General features: G+C 40.2%; 1 protein-coding gene across 1 annotated transcript in view; it reads right to left on the bottom strand.

The window, feature by feature from the left end:
* Positions 1–3,249: 3,249 nt before the first annotated feature.
* Positions 3,250–17,625, bottom strand: part of AKAP10 (A-kinase anchoring protein 10) — a 77,816-nt gene continuing 63,440 nt past the window's right edge. The window contains exons 12-15 of the mRNA XM_003791064.3: positions 16,762–16,844; positions 9,781–9,833; positions 8,746–8,841; positions 3,250–4,735 (exon numbers count right to left, since the gene is read on the bottom strand). Of these exons, the coding sequence (XP_003791112.1) occupies positions 4,730–4,735; positions 8,746–8,841; positions 9,781–9,833; positions 16,762–16,844 (238 nt within the window). The 3' untranslated portion in view covers positions 3,250–4,729. The remainder of the gene's footprint in view (positions 4,736–8,745; positions 8,842–9,780; positions 9,834–16,761; positions 16,845–17,625) is intronic.

Below are 17,625 nucleotides of genomic sequence, written 5' to 3' on the forward strand. Positions count from 1 at the left end.
GAAAACACTCATTTCCCAATTCACAGGAAAGATTTTAAGGCAGTAGTTCTCAAAAGTGGTCTTCAGAGCAACAGCAGCCATCTGGGAATTTGTTAAAAATGTAAATTCTTGGGGTCCACATCAAGCCTACTAAATTAGAAACTCTGGGAGGTTAGGCTCTACAACCTAGTTTTAGTAAGTCTTCCACGGGGTCCTGATGGGTGTGAAAGTTTTAAAAACCCCATATTTAAGGTCATGGATGAGATGTTTTCAATTTTAAAGTCTTATGTTTTCCTGAAGCCTTTGCTATCTGTTATTCACCTGCAAGGGGTATGGATAGGCAGCCAAATGGGAGAGGAGGAGGCTGTTGCAGTACAGCAGTGGGGCAGAGGACCCAGGGGAAATTCCTTTACCTCTTAAGCCTCAGTCTCTTCATTTATAAGAGAAAAAATAAGTACTTGTAAGATTATCCTAAGGATCAAATGAAATTAGTGCCTGGCACGTAAGGTTACTCAATTATGCTGGTTATTGTTATCCTGAGAGCCCAGAGAAGCTGATCACTTTATGGAATTAGTTCAGCAGCCAGCTACCTTTTTCCAACGTCATGATTTTATATCATACGGACATAACAGTAATTTTACACTAGTATGGTTTCTAATAATTCACACATCCCAAAGCTTGGCGGGGAGGCTTACACTGATCCAGTGACCTCTTCTAGGCCTTACCCTGTTCTAATAAAGACTTGCCTTGAGAGCCTCAGATAGCAAGACGCTGACCCCTAGCCAGTCAGGGGCTTATCACCTAAGCCCCCAGCTTCCAGTCTTGCAGGTAAATGAAATGACACAACAACTGGGAAGGGAAGGGCAACCCTCCCTCTCCAGGCTGCAGGAGAGCCTGTGACTCGAGAAGGACAGGGGTTGGGGGAAGAGTGTGAGGGGACAGGAGGTCATTCACAGGCGTTTAAAGCCTATTTTAAGTCAAAAATGCCAGCATCCACTTTAGATGCTATTCCAACCTTCCAGGGACCTAGAAATTTGTTCTATTCTTTCCTGTGACTGGCATGTACAGGGTGAACATTTACTAAACCAAAAGTTCTGTAATTAGAAGTCACAAATACTGTTCTTGGCCAAAATGAAGAAAAGTCAGGTCTGGGTGGAGCTGGGACTTGATACGCACAGGCAGTGGCTGCTACTCAGAGCCACGCTTAGTCTGAAGGCCCAGGTCCTGGCCAGGTGCTTCTTTCTCAAGCTGTATGGTATGCAGGAGAGGCCAGCTCATTTCCCTAAGTCTGCATGAGTCCAAAGTCAGGAGACTCAGATATCTGAAGCTGGTGGAAATGCCACAGTTGTCACGATCCTCATCTCTCATTTGCACCTGGGCAAAGCCCAGCTCCCTTCAAATTGAACTTAAAACTCCTCTCTAGGCTCCTGGCCCAAGGACAGACAGGATGCAGTCCTACAGGTGCCCAGTGGTATCAGGGTGGGGACAGAAGCACTACCACCCTCAGGTAGGGGTTTAATGTGTCCAAGTGAATTTTGTGACACACTGAATGTGCCAGAGAAGGTGGTTTGAAAGGAACAGACTTTAAAAACACCTGTTTGCACAAAATTACTAAAGCATTCTCCTGTGAGCCATGCAAGATGGGCAGAACCCCCGAATATGAATGGCTGTGGGGCCTTTGCTCACACTGTTCCCCCAGTGCCCTCACAGCCACCTCTGCCTGCCCAGAATCCAGACCACCACCCTGCTACTCTGTGCCATCCCACCCAAGCAGAGGAGCTTACTCAGTGGCGGGCACTCATTTTTAAAGGGCCTTTCAGAGGGTAACTATGAATGTGGGCCACCCAAGTTGTACCCTTAAAGGGTTTTAATGGGGTTTACTCTCCATTTGATGGCTCCAACCAAAGCCCCGAGACCTTGCCTACCACATAGAAATGGTCAGTATTTATGTAATTTATAAAAATTATCCCTCCTACCCACTATAAACTTACATTATTTATTCCCCTTCTATTTCTGGTTTATCATAATTGCTAAAAGTGGAGTTGTATTTATCCTTTGGAAGAATGTTAGCACAAAAAGGTCCTGGCCCAGAGGCCTGAGCTCTAATGCTGGCCAACATCATGCAGTGTCTCAGGCCTATTTGGATCAGGACTTCAACCCTGCCCAATCAACCAGTGTACGGGGAAGGGGAGAGAGACAAAAGGTCATTGTGAAGACACGACCTTCACTCCTGAAGAAGTTTGGGGGGAAGAGTGTAGTTACTGTGAGTCAGGCAGGTTTCCAGTGTCACTGGAAAAAGATCAGCCATTTCATCAGGTGCTTATCAGCTGTTAGGACTTTGTGATTTCTACAGTTCTGAATGACCTTCCCTTCTCAATTCCTATAACTAGTCAATGCTCCAATACTGTAAACTACTTAAAGTTTTCAATAAAGTTCTACTGAATATTGAAACCCAAGTAAAAAGAGTTACAGAAAGTTGCTGTTTTATTGCTCTTCACTGGATTTGGTTGACATCTGCTTTTTACTTTCATCAAACCTTACAGGAAAGATAAAGACATCAAGTTATAAGAGGAATCACTTTCTAACACCTTTTCTTTTTAAACAATTTGTGTTGATACCAACAACATGATAAAGATAAAAGGTGTTCAACTTATTCCTTAAACCTATAAAAACCCTGCAGGGAATATTTTGTGGATACACTGCATAGAGCTTGGAACACTGTGGGTGCTCAATGTTAGACGAATCTAATTCCACATTCTGAGTAAGTACAAGGATCTACTTTAGATCAAATATTAAATCCGGCTAATAATCTCAGGCCACACCCTGCTTCTGTGTCTCATAGCAGGTGAGGCAGAAAAAAGTAGCCAGTCTCCAGCTTGCTTGTCTTTTCTTTGTAAGAAATTTACAACTACTGGCATCTCTGGCTCAGAAGCACAACATGTATACAAAGAAATGATTAGAAATTATCTAACTGAAAGTATTAGTTTAAATAGCCTAGAGTCTTACAGAAATTGTTATTCCAAAACATGCAGAAACAGCAAATCACCCAAAACCACATTTTATTCTATAACCTTTATATTGCTTTTCTGTTATTTAAAGATGGAAGCAATATGAAATGGATGGGAATATTTTGTTAAAAAAAACCAAAATGAATCAATCACAGCATATATAAAACAAAAACCTCCATTCTATGCCATGTACCCGAACACAAATCTAAGTCCAGTAGTGGCTCATGTTCTGAGTTTTTGTAAAGCAAATGGAAACATTTGTAAGGATCAACATATTTCAATAGAAGAGCCATAAATGCCCTGAAAGCAGAAAGTTGACACAATTTTAAATATAATTTATAGATATATTTTTAAATCAAACACAATTAAATAGAATATGGTTTAAGTACATGAATACTTCAGCTTTAGAAGAATAACAGAGGTGGTACATAGTACCAAAAACTTATACACAGCCTTTTTGCTTCTTCTGTTGATGAAACAGTGTGCCTCTATACAATCAAATATTGCAATGGAATAAATTCTCTATTCATTCAAGACTTTCTCAAGGACAAAGGTGATTAATAATTATACATTTATATGTGTGTATATATATGTGTATATATATATTATTTTTATTTTTTTTGCAAAGTCTGAGCAAAAAGCACTAACACCTAAGAGAAATTCCTTTCCTCTCAAATAGCTACGTGTGTGAACGAAGCGTTAGCACCACGTGGCCAGTGGAGTGTGCTTGCCAACTGGTGGCCCTGCTGATGGCCATGTGGTCCTGACGCAGCAGAAGTGCAGTGAGTCTTTCAACTGTCCTAAAGACAGAATAAAAAAGGTCACCAACTGCACACATCCCAGGTCACTGCAATGAACGGCGGAGGGAGGGATCGATCAAACAAGGTTGATTACTTCTCTCCCCTGACCCACCCTGCCCATTTTATTAAAAAAAAAAATGGCACAATCTTGGAAGAACTATTTTGTTCAAGGGAAAAACTGGAGTGATCATTATTATTATTAAGTAACTGGAGCACAGAGTTCCATAGGAGTACATCCTAATGCTCAAAGTAAACTAGATTCACCCTTCTGTTAGCAGGGGAGAGATTGGTTTTAAATATACTGCATCTCAGGAAGGACAATGTCAAGGGGACCTGACCCATGACCTGTCAAATTCCTTCCAAAACTAATGCCTCTGTGAAGGAAGATTGCACAATGAACCATCACCTTGTCCTACTGAAGAAAAACAAGCTGCTAGCACCACACTGCCATTTGGAGCTGCCTGGCTCTTGGTGGGGCTGATTCACCTGTTTGTTTTAGGAGGAGAAGCAAAGCACCTCTGGCACCTGCTTCATGCTGCTGCTAGGGATGAATTACCGCTACAAGGATGGCACCCAATGTCAGCTCTATGCTATTCTGCCTCCCACAGGACGTGGTCCCCGTCTATTACAGTGGGCTAAAACTCTCTCAGAAATAGGTTATTGCCAGTAGAAAACTAATAATTTTCTAGCAATGTAAACAATACCACTTTGTATCTTTGTAACTGTCACTGTGTGAACATCATGTGCAACAATCACGTCTACACATAACTCTGCATACGGTGGAAGTCTAGGATTGTCTCCCATTCTTTCTTGGAAACAACAGTGATATATTAGTGAAACAAATACAGTGCTCTATTTTCATTGGCTGTGTTGAAGAATCCAACCAAGGGGAAAAGTTCTCTCATGTTTCAAAAGCAGATCTCCTTTATCTCATGTCTTGAGTCATAGCTGAAAAAAAAAAGAAAAGAAAAGAAAGGAAAATGCTAAGGTACATTTCTGTAATAAGTGATGCTCCCGTTACAGGTTAAGGAAGAAGTCAGTCAACACCAGGGTTTCCTGTATGCCAGACTACAGTCTGGGAGGTGAAATGTGACAGCTTTTCCTCATTTACATATGAGTTAAGTAACTTACCCAAAGCAAGGACTGGCATCCAGACTAGCTTTCCATTTTGCCAAAATCTTTACATTTTGGCAACAGATATTAGAATGTAAAATACACACACACACACACACATATATTTTAAGAGACAGGGTCTTACTCTATCACCCGGGCTGAAGTGTAGTGTTCTAATCACAGCTCATAACAGCCTTGAACTCTAGGGCTCAAGGGATCCTTCTGGTTCAGCTTCCAGTGTAACCGGACCTATAGGCATGTGCTGACATAGCTGGCTAATTTTTAAAATTTCTTTATAGAGATGGAGTCTTGATATTTTGCCCAGGCTGGTCTTAAACTCCTGTTGTCCAGCGATTCTCCTGCCTCAGCCTCCCAAAGGGCTAGGATTACAGGCGTGAGCCACGTGCCCAAACTATTCCCCCCTTTTGATAGTAATTCTACCTCTAGGGGTTAGCCCTATAGCACATTCATAAGAGAGAATATTCATTAAAATAGTGTTCGTAATAGAGCAAAATCTGAAACAACATAAATCATCATCCATAGGTGATTCAGTAAATGATGACAAAGGCTGGGCATGAAGGCACACGCCTATACTCCCAGCACTCGAGGAGGCCAGGAGGTCAAGACCAACCTGGGAGATAAGGCAAGATCTCATTGCTACACAAAATAAAAAACTAGCTGGACATGGCAGCATGCACCTGAAGTCCCAGCTACTTGGGAGGCTGAGGCAGGAGGATCCCTTGAGTCCAGGAGTTTGAGGTTGCTGTGAGCTATGATCATGGCACCGAATGAGAACCTGTCTCAAAAAAACATATGATGATAGAGGCATAACATGGAACACACTGCAGTCTTTATAAAGGAAAAAAGAACTTTAATCTGCTAGAGTCCTAAGACCAAGCTCTTGAGGCTGAGTGCTTCTGTTATTCACAGCATCGGTGAGGAAACACACACCAGAGAGGATTTGGCAGCCCTGATATCTGTGAGATGGGACATGTGTGCACGAAGCAATCCAGTAATGATGCAAGGCAGTTTATGCTGAATATCCAAGTACATTCCATAGGCAACCGGAGTTGGAGGCTCAAAGCAGAGCAATGGTCAACACAGGATAAAGAGAGTAAGAATTCCACTGTGGGCCTAAGACTTCTCACACATAACATTATAAAATAACAAGGGGATCTTTCTTTCTTTCTTTTTTCAAGACAGTCTCACTCTGTGCCCCTGGGCAGAGTGCCATGGAGTCATAGCTCACAGCAAGCTCAAACTCTTGGGCTTAATCAATCCTCTTGCCTCAGCTTCCTAAGTACCTGGGACTATAGGTGCCTTCCATGATGCCTAGCTAATTTTTCAGTTTTTAGTAGAGATAGGTCTCACTCTTGCTTAGGCTGGTCTTGAACTCCTAAGCTCAAGAGATCTAGAGATCTTCCTGCCTTGGCCTCCTAGAGTGCTGAGATTACAGGTATGAGCTACCCCGCTGGGCTGATTGTCTAGGTTTTTTTTTCTTTTTTTATTGAGACCGAGTCTCAATATGTTACCTTCCATAGAGTGCTATAGCATCACAGCTCATAGCAACCTCAAAATCTTGGGCTTTAAGAGATTCTCTTGCCTCAGCCTCCCAAGTAGCTGGGACTACAGGCACCTGCCACAGTGCCTGGCTATTTTTAGAGACGTCTTTTTCTGGCTCAGGCTGGTCTCAAACCTGTGAGCTCAGGCAATCCACCTGCCTTGGCCTCCTAAGTGCTGGGATTACAGGCGTCTGCTTGCATTATTTTATTTATTTTTTGAGACAAAGTCTCACTATGTCACCCTCAGTAGAGTGCCGTGGAGTCACAGCTCATAGCAACCTCAAACTCTTGGGCTTAAGGGATCTTCCTGCCTCAGCCTCCCAAGTAGCTGGGACTACAGGCACCCGCCACACAGCCTGGCTATTTTTTGTTGCAGTTGTTGTTTAGCTGGCCTGGGCCGGGTTCAAACTCGCCACCTTTGGTGTATGTGGCAGACACTGTAACCACTGTGCTATGGGTGCCGAGCCTGATTGTCTAGTTTTTGATGTCAAGGTAGCACTGGCCTCACCAAAAGAGCTGGGATATAATGTCCCCTCCTCATTTTTCTGGAATTTGCCTAGAATTGATATTATTTCTTCTTACAATTCTATATTAACCTAGAGCTCCCTTTGTGGAAAAGGTTTTAACTATAAATTTAATGGAGACAGCACTGTTTGGGTTTTCTACTCTTGTGTGAGCTTTGGTAACTTGTGTCTGTCAAAGAGTTTCTCCGTTCTACCCAAGTTGCCAAGTTTATTAAGAGGAAGTTATTTATAATATTCTATTATTAATTTAATAACTCCACAGGAGTGATTTTCAATTGGTGTGCAATGTGCCACGAAAATTTTTAAAGTTTATTAATTAAATTATTTTCAAAAGACGTTCAAAGCATAGTAAGTATATGCTTTTTTTTTATATCAACAGAATTTAAGTTTAGTGGAAGTTTAACTACAGGTTCAAGTGTGCCGTAAGATAATAAAAAGTTTGAAAAACACTGCTCTAGAACCTGTGGTAATGCCCTCCTTCAATCTTGGCATTAGTAATTCATGCCTAATCACCTTTTCTACCTCCATTAGTCTGGATAGACATTTATCAATTCAACTGGTCTGAGAGTAGCTTTTGGTTTTTCCCTTATTATTTGCCTGTTTTCTATAAAATCAACATTTACTGTTATCCTTATTATTTTCTTCTTTGTGCTGACTTTGGCTTAAAGTTTATTTTTTCTAATTTATTTTTAAAAATTTTCTCTCAATTTTATGCTGTTCATTATTTTTTACATTTATTTCCATGATCTTTTTCTAGTTTCTTAACAGGAGACTGAGACCTTTCTTGTTTAGCATAAACATTTACTGCTATAAATTTCCCTCTAAGAACTGCCTTAGCATTCTCCCATGAATACTGTGTTTTCACTTCAGTTTAGTCCAAGGTATTTTCTAACTTCCCCTTCTTTTCTGACTCATGCAAGACTGAGAAGGGTCTATAAATACCTGAGGATGTTCCAGGTGACTTTCAGTTACTAATTTCTAATTTCTTTGTGGTCAGAGAACAGACTGTAGGATTTCAATCCTTTAAAATCTATTAGAAGTTATTTTATGGCTGAGAATATATCTCAGTATTTCACATGCATACATTTCAAAAGAATGTGTTTTCTGCTGTTGCTGGGTGCACTGCTGTTATGTACAGAACAGCTTAATCCTCTCAAAACTTGTTTTTAAACTTGGTTTAGTTTAGCCACAGGAATAAGGCATAAGGACATTAACCAATGCCTTGTGTATTACAAAGTCTGCCTGCCCTGGCCAGATGTTCTGCTCACAAACTTTCCTAGCCCCACGTTCCAGGCATTCTGCCTACTAATTTATGGGGATTGTTTCCCTAGACATGTGTATTTTTATCCCACATATATACAGGGAAATACTCGGCCACAGACTTGAAGGGACCTCCTTAAACATCTCCGCAACTCTGTTCCTGGGCAGCGCCCTCTTTTCTGGTGCCATGTCATGTGACTTCTAGTCACACAAGCCTCTCCAAACTCTGGGCTCTGTTTGATTTCCCCTTCTCTGCACTCTGGAAACTCCTTCCAGGCAGCAAGCCAGAGAGCACTTCAGGGTAACTCTTCTTTCAAGATTATAGTCATTTAGTTTGTCAGTTTCCTAGGTGCTTATGATGAGAGGACAATCCCCACAGCATTTAATCCTCCAAAGGCAGACACAGAAGCCCCTTATATTCTTTCTTTTATTTCTATATGGCTAGAAAACAGCACTTTTCAGTTTTACACAATTGGGTTAGAACATAAGTCATCCTTACCTTTGTAGATCTCTCTACTGGTTGGTCACACTGTGCCTGCTGCATAACATCACTGACTATCATTTTAGCAATCTTCCAAGCTAGCTCTTCTTGGGCCTAAAGGAAGTAATTTAAACTGTTGATAATAGTTATTCATTAGGAGGATCAAGATGCATATTATCAATGCTCTAAATACAACTATATGTGCATATCATTGCTATTTATTTGGATTAAGAAGTACATTTCCATTTATGAAAGAATCTGGACCACACTCTGGCTATGATATATAACTACCACACTCACTGTCTTTCAGAGTCAGCTGCCAGGTATCCAACATGATGGTCAAAATAAAGCTGATGGCCAAAATAAAGCATTTTCCTTTTTCAACCCACATCTCTCAATGTCCTTAACTATCACAAAAAAGCAAGCATCTACTTCTTTTTTTTTTTTTTTTTTTTTTGAGACAGAGCCTCAAGCTGTCCCCCTGGGTAGAGTGCTGTGGCATTACAGCTCACAGCAACCTCCAACTCCTGGGCTCAAGCGAGTCTCCTGCCTCCACCTCCCAAGTAGCTGGGACCACAGGTGCCCACCACAATGTCTGGCTATTTTTTGGTTGCAGCTGTCATTGTTGTTTGGCGGGTCCGGGCTGGGGATTCGAACCCTCCACCTTAGGTGTACATGGCTGGCGCCTTAGCCGGTTGAGCTATAGGCGCCGAGCCGCAAGCATCTACTTCTAATAGTAAAACTGACAGTGGGGAAGGAAAGCTTTGAGCTTCTGTTCTGCACTGATTACTGATGCCTGCTGGCTAACGATGCAATCTGAAGCATGGTTATCCTTCCTTGGCCACAGTCTCTGGACTGAAGATACCTTTACTGCCACCACCAGACACCTGTTAGACGTTAAGAAGGAGCCACCCTCTGTTGTCCTATCTTGGAGAAGGGACCACTGTGCCATGCTGCTTAAACATGGGATCTAAAGAAAGAGAACTTAGATCCTTACTTAGACAAGGGTGGCTATTATAACAGAAATTTCTTTAGACTAAAAGTAGGATTTACCTCATCAGTACTTCCTTGCACCCATTTCTTCATAGCTTGTGAGAACATAGATCCTGGTAAACAAAGCCAAAAGTATATTTTATGCATAACCTTATATTAAAATGCTCTTATTTAAAAGCTGTTGCTTCCAGACATGGATATTCTTTTCTTGTGTGAGCCCATCCAAAACATTAAGGAATATTACCATAAATAAAAACTGATTATACTGCTTTTACAACACAGTATTTAATTTGCAAACATCATAGTTTGAAAAGCTGTTTTAGTTTTGGATTTTTCTTCTATTCTTCTCACTTGAAACAATCACCTAGTGTTAGATTTACAACTAAGATTATAAACAAAATCCTAACCAGCATATTGGTCCTGGTAAGAATCCAGCCATCCAATGGAAGACATCAACCCATCTGTCATGTTTTCAAAGCTTCCAGACTAGCCCCCATTTAGAAGGGCTTTCAGTACAGATTATGCTGCCCCACGCTGGATCTCTATTCTGTATAAGACAATGGGTAAGAGTACAGCTTTTCTAAATAGCCACATTCTTAAACTAGGCACAACAGGCTCAAGCCTATAGTCCCAGCTACTCAGGAGAATGAAGTAGGAGGACTGTTTAAGCCCAGGAGTTTTTGAGTTCAGCCCAGGCAACCTAAAAAAAGTAGTCATACTCTATCCAAGCCATAGTACATCTCAACTTCTCAGGACATAAAAGCCTACACCTGTAACCACATGCTAAGAAATTACCAAGGAAGTAGGCCTTTATTTCTATGAAGGAAAAACATAGCTTACCGTTTTATTTAATAATTTGAATAGGCTCACTTCCTAACTTTGCCTTAAACCAAATTAACTACTGTCAGGAGATTATTTCTTAAGGCGAGGTCTCAATTAATTTAACAACTGGGATGGAACTAGCTTGATTGTTTTCCATCAGTAGAGGTAACAGAGGTAATATTCTAGTCGTGAAAAAGAAATAACCATATTAGCATGCAAATAAATAAACAAGATAATTCCAGACAGTAAGAAAATAATGAAATGGTAGCAGCACAGACGACTGCAGATCATGTAGGCTGGGCAGGTCCTCTGAACAGATGACACTGAGATGAAAGAGAGGAGCTGGTCACTGCAAGAAAGCCATTGCAATTGCAGAGGCCCTACGAGAGAGGAAACCTCAGGAAAAAAAATAAAGAATAGTCCCACTAGAGCTCAGTCTGTGAAGAGTTCAAGGGAAGGTCATGGCAAAGAGGCTCGACTTTAGTCCAGTGCAGTGGGAAGCCATGGAGAAGGGATTGGATGGATGATTAAGGAGATAAGAGTGGACAGAGAAAGGGTAAGAAAATTCAAAAAGTAAAGGGAAAAGGTAAAGTAACTGTTATTGAATTTGGAGGAATCATTTCAGGCAGTATTTTAACGTATATACCAATACATAGAGAGTCTTTCAAAAACACCATATGGAACATCATTTATAATGTGTTTTACCAAAGATGTATTAACGTGAATCATCAAGACATTAGGCATAACTTCTGGTTTACAAGAAATGCAGCTGAGAGAGGAGTAAGCTGGATTAAATCCACAGTGACACAGCCTAGACAGTCAAGAAGGCTGAGCATTCTGTAGGATAACTACCTGACATGGTTAACAAGTCAGGGTCATTAACAAGGAACCACGTATGAGTAAAACACACTGAAATGACAGCCTCTTTCTGTATCCCCGGCGTTAAGCACAGTGCCTAGCACACAGCACTCAAATGCTTTGAGTGAAGCCTCATCCCTAGGCTCCCACACTAAAAATATTATTCTTAGAGAGAAGTCTGGACTACTACCAAAAATACCAAGATATATGAATGTGTTCAATCCAACTGCAGAAATTCCTACTCATTTCTTTCTATAGGCAAGTCTCAATTATATTAATAATGCAAGCCCATGAGGGATGGGCTTCCAGCACAGATATAATCCTGTCACCTCTACTTTCAAAGATAATCCAAATACTACTGCTCCTCTACTGGCAGCCTAATCCACAACCACTATCATCCCTTACTTATCGAGTACAGCAAGAATGTTCTGTTTCTGCTTCTCCTCTTGACCCTCTACATTCTATTTTCTAAACAGCTACCAGAGTAATCCCTTTATTTTTTTTTAATTTTTATTTTTTAAATCATAAACACATAGATCATGTATACATTAATGCATTTATGGGGTACAATGTGCTGATTTCATATAGAATTAGGAATGATTACATCATACTGGTTAATATATACCTCATCTCATTTACTTAGTTATTGTGTTAAGACATGTATACTTAAAGTGCATTAATGTACACAGTTACCATTCAATAAAAAAAAAAAGACATGTATACTTTATACTAATAGATCTGACATGTACCCCTGCATTATGCACCAAAGGTGTGATCCCACCAGTCACCCTCCCTTGATCTGACTTACCCCCTCCCCTCCTAAACGTAAGTCGTATCGTACCATTCTCCTGCTCCAGCTTCCAATGTGATCTCTTGGAATCCTTGCCATGGTCTCTGGCAATCTTCCAACTTACTCACCTTCTGTTCCTCACCACTCATCCTCATGCTCTCTCCACTCCAGCCACACTGAGCACTCTAGCTTCAGGCTCTACCTTTGTTCCTTCTCAAGAACATTCTTTCTCCAGATACTGCCCAGGCTCATTCCCACACTGTGCTCAAGTCTCCACTCAAAATGCTGCCTCCTCAGTGAGGTCTTTCTTGACAAACACCTCTAAAACGTTCGGAACCTTCCCCTACCCTCCACAGATAAACACTCGCACACATGCTGTTATTTGCTTATCTGTTTACTGTCTGCTCCATTATAATATTTAGTTCCATGAGAATAGGAACTTTGTTTTCTTCCCAGCATCCAGAGTAGGAGATGCATACAGTAGGCATTCCATTATTGTTTAGAATGAATTAAGGAAGGAATAACATGAAGAGGTGAGATGAACAGACTGAACACAGACAGTGGTTTGAGAAGTTTCTTGCATATCTTTACTCATAATACAAATTCACAGAACCCAACATCTATAACTATATCCATACCTATCTACATGGAGGAGTAGCATATCCTACTCCCAGAGGTATATGGCACTTCCTCTGCTCCACCATCACCAATGGCCCTTCCTAATATTCATCTTTTACCCAACACAAGTTACACAACTACTGGACTATAAGTTTCTTGATTGGAAGATCTGTATCTTTTAACCTGTCTACTGAATACAGGTATGCAGAGAGACACTCAATGAATGAACCGTGTAGACTTCCCTTTAGTCCCAACTGTGTACCTGAGACTTCCTTGGCAAAACAGGAAATAAAATCTATTATTGGGATAAGTAAGGTCAACTAGGCAACAGACCCTTTTGGAGTCTAAATTACTACAATTGTTACATTTTTGCTTACTCTATCAACATATTATGTATTTGACCAAAAAGTTTATTTTTCATCAAAATTAAGTGGTACAATTTATTATCCAAATAATAGTTGCATTGAAAAGACAGATATTCAGCCACTAAAAATATGGAAACTTTTATCTTTTATATTAACCTGGATAGAGTTGGAACACATTCTTCTTCATGAAGTATCACAAAAATGGAGAAGCAAGAATCAAATGTACTCAATTCTAATATGTACTCAATTCTAATATGAAGCCAGTAGACGATCTAATAAATACCCACATAAGAGAAAAAATAATTCAAAGTGGGGCACAAGAAAACAAGGGGCAGGGGAGTTGGGACGAGGATGGGGGTGCTCCCACTTAAAGGGCACAACATCACAGTGTATGGCAGGTTACAATTATGAGAGGAGCTTTACCTAACAAAGGCAAACAGTGTAACCTAATTCTTTGTACCCTCACAATTAACCTGAAACAATTAAAAAAAAAAAAAGCAAGTATATTTCTTCTACAAATATAAAAATGTAATCCCATTAAATTCCAAAGAAAGATTAACAATAGCTCTTAATTTTAAACATACTTAATCAAAATAGATCGCTTTCTTCCTACAAGTCAGTAGTATCTTTTACTTAAGAAATTAGTGTCAATTCAGCCACACTAAAAAGGTCTAGGTGTCATCTGTTTAGATTCATACTCATTTCCCAAATTTTCCTGTGTAAATCAATTGTTTGGAAGGTAAAATTGGCCACCAAAAATACTCTTGTCAAAAAAGATTTCTTATGTTTTAACAAACTGTCTAGGAGATTTAAAGATTAACTAAACAAGATAAAACAAAGCAAAAGAAAGTTTTGTGTCTCACTCTTGGATTTGACCAAGCCCCTCTTCTGATTAAACAAAGTAAGCATGTAAATTCAAACTGTTAATATATTCACATATATTTCACTTTCAGTGATTTTGAGAACATTTTAATAATATAAAAGGCCTCAAGATAAACTTCAAACTCAATCTGGAGTAGGAATTTTGTCATTAAATAAAAAGGTAGCAAATTTTTTTTTAAACTGATGTGCCTTCTGTAATGGTCAAGTAAAAATAATAACTTCTGATTCAGAGGAAGAGATTGTATTTATAGTGATGTTATTACTGGAAGCCTGTACTGTACTCACTTAGGACTAGAAATACAGGGTGAATTAATATGCTTCTACATAGTCAAGGACACAATCAAAAGAAACACACAACCCACAGAATGGGAGAAAATATTTACATGTTATACACGTATATCTGATAAAAGACTGATAACCAGAATCTATAAAGAATTCAAGCAAATCTACAAAGAACTCAAACAAATCAGTAAGAAAAAACTAAACAAGTCCATTAATAAGTAGGCAAAAGGTGGATTCCCATTTGGATCACTCCCCTCTACTGCCAAAGGCTTTGTTCCCCCCTCTTTTGCTTATCATGCTTACCAATCTTTCTCCCTGTCAATAAATTCTATCCTGTTGCTTAAAAAAAAAAAAAAAAAAGTAGGCAAAAGGCTGGCGTGGTAGCTCACACCTGTAATCCCAGCACTCTGAGAGGCCAACGCAGTGGACTGCCTGAGTTCAGGAGTTTGAGACCAGCCTGAGCAAGAGTGAGACCTGTCTCTACTAAAACATAAAAAAATTAGCCAGGTGTCATGGCGGGTGCCTATAGTTCTAGCTAGTGGGGAGGCTGAGGCAGAAGGATCACCTGAATTTAGGAGTTTGAGGTTGCTGTGGGCTAAGCTGACACCACAGCACTTTAGCCTGTCTCAAAAAAAAAAAAAAAAAAAGTGGGCAAAAGACATGAACAGGAACTTCTTTTTTTCTTTTGAGACACAGTTCACTTTGTTGCCCTCGATAGAGTGCCATGGTGTCATAGCACACAGACACCTCAAACAATTCTCCTGGCTCAGCCTCCCAAGTAGCTGGGACTACCGGAGCCTGCCACAATGCCTGGCTATTTTTAGAGTTGAAGTCTTGCTCTAGCTCAAGCTCAACCTGTGAGCTCAGGCAATCAACCTGCCTCGGCCTCCAAAGTGCTAGTATTACAGGCATGAGCCACTGCTCCAGGAAACAGAAACTTTTCTTTTCTTTTTTTTTTTTTTTGAGACAGTCTCACTATGTCACCCCCCTTGGTAGAGTGCCGTGGCATCACAGCTCAGCAACTTCAAACTCTTGGACATAAGTGATTCTCTTGACTCAGCCTCCCAAGTAGCTGGGACTACAGGTGCTTGCCACAACACCTGGCTATTTTATTTTGTTGTTGTAGTTCTCATTGTTATTTGGTAGGCCCGGGCTGGGTTCGAACCTGCCAGCTCCGGTATATGTGGCTGACACCCTAGGCACTGAGCTACAGGTGCTGAGCCAACACGAATTTTACAAATGAAGATTATCAATGGCTAACAAACTCATGAAAAAATGTTCTATGCCTCTAATCATTAGGGAAATACAAATCAAAACTACAATAAAATATCACCTAACTCCAGGGAGAACGGCTCATAATGAAAAGTCTTGAAATAGATGCCAGGGTGGGGAACTCTTATACACTGCTGGTGGGACAGTGAACTAGTACAACCTCCTTGGAAAATTTTCTGGAGATGCCTCAAAGAACTTAAAGTAGACCTACCATCCATCTCACCCAGCATACCCACTGCTGGGTGTATACCCAGAGGAAGAAAGTTCACTTAATAAAAGGTCAACACCACACTTGGATGTGTTCAGCAACAAAATGCACAACCAGAAAGATGCAGAAACAACCCAAATGCCCACCAATACACGAATGGATTAATAAAATTTGGTACACGCTTACTATGAGTACTACTCAGCCATAAGAAAGTGATGATCTAGTATCTTTTTAGCCAAGCCGGAGAGAACGGGAAACCATTCTTCTAAGTGAAACAAAAATGGAGAAACAACACATGTACTCAATATCCAAATTGGAACTAAGAAATCAATAGCCAAGTGCACATATTGGAAATAAAAATGTCAATGACAATCAAGCTGGGGGATGAGTAAATTCACACAGTACACAGGATACACTATCTGGGTGATAGGCACACTTAGGTGTGTAACTTGACTTAGTCTGTACAAAAACTAAGGATGTAAACAAAATAAGTACCTCCTAATATTCAAAAAAAAAATTTTTTTTTTTAGAATCTCACTATGTTGCCCTCCATAGAGTGCATGGCATCACAGCTCACAGCAACCTCAAACTCTTGGGCTTAAGTGATTCTCTTGCCTCAGCCTGCCAAGTAGTTGGGACTACAAGGTGACTGCCAGAATGCCCGGCTATTTTTTTATTGCAGTTGTCATTGTTGTTTAGCTGGTCTGGGCCCAGTTCGAACCTGCTAGCCTGGGCATATGTAGCTGGCACCTTACCCACTAAGCTATGGGAACCGCCCCACCAATATTCTGAAATTTAAAAAAAAAAAAACAAAAAAAAAACAGAGTGAAAAATATGGTAGTTACTTCACAAGATAAACAGTTTAAACCTTAAGTGGTCTTTTACTTACAGTCAATGAATAATCTAAGTAAAGGCTAAATATGGAATATAGAAACACCACAAACCTTTTGATTTCTTTACATCAGGTTCAGGTTCAGATTCCCGGATGAACTGTCCCAAGTCACTAACTCTTCCAAACGTCATCTTCCTAAATAAGAATGAAAAGAAGAATATAATTTCTAACAACCAGTTTAAAATTTAGAAGAAAAGAATCAGTTTTAAGCATCTTTAAATCTAGAAAGCTAAAAATACAATTAACAGCTATCCCATGTTATTTGATTTTTTTTTTGTTTTTGAGACAGAGTCTCACTATGTCACCACCTAAAAGATTCTGTGATGTCATAGCTCACAGTAACCGCAAATTCTTGGGCTCAAGTGATTTTCTTGCCTCAGACTCCCAAGTAGCTGGGATGACAGGTGCCTACCACAATACCCAGTTATTATTTTGGTTACAGTTGTCATTGTTGTTTAGCAGGCCAGGGCCGGTCTTGAACCCATCAGCCTCAGTGTATGTGGCTGGCACCTTACTCACTGAGCTATGGGTGCTGAGCCATTCGGCTGTTTTCAGAGACAAGGTCTCACTGTGGCTCAGGCTGATCTTGAACTCATGAGCTCCGCAATCCATCTGCCTCAGCCTCCCAGAGTGCTAAGATTACAGGCTATCCCATATTATTTAAGGGCTTATTTGAAATAGAACCTTCCTCCACAGAAAGCAAAATAATATGCAATTCAAAGTAATTCCATTCAAAATCCAAAAAAGGATTATTAAATGTAATGAGTTAATAGGTCATTCACAATTTTAAAATTTACATAGAAAAGGTACAAGAATATGGCGGTGCCTGTGGCTCAAGGAGTAGGGCGCCCGCCCCATATGCCAGAGGTGGTGGGTTCAAATTCAGCCCAGGCCAAAAACTGCAAAAAAAAAAAAA

The sequence above is a fragment of the Otolemur garnettii genome, unplaced genomic scaffold (assembly GCF_000181295.1).
Source record: "Otolemur garnettii isolate 467f Iridium unplaced genomic scaffold, OtoGar3 scaffold00046, whole genome shotgun sequence".
In the NCBI taxonomy this organism is placed as follows: domain Eukaryota; kingdom Metazoa; phylum Chordata; class Mammalia; order Primates; family Galagidae; genus Otolemur; species Otolemur garnettii.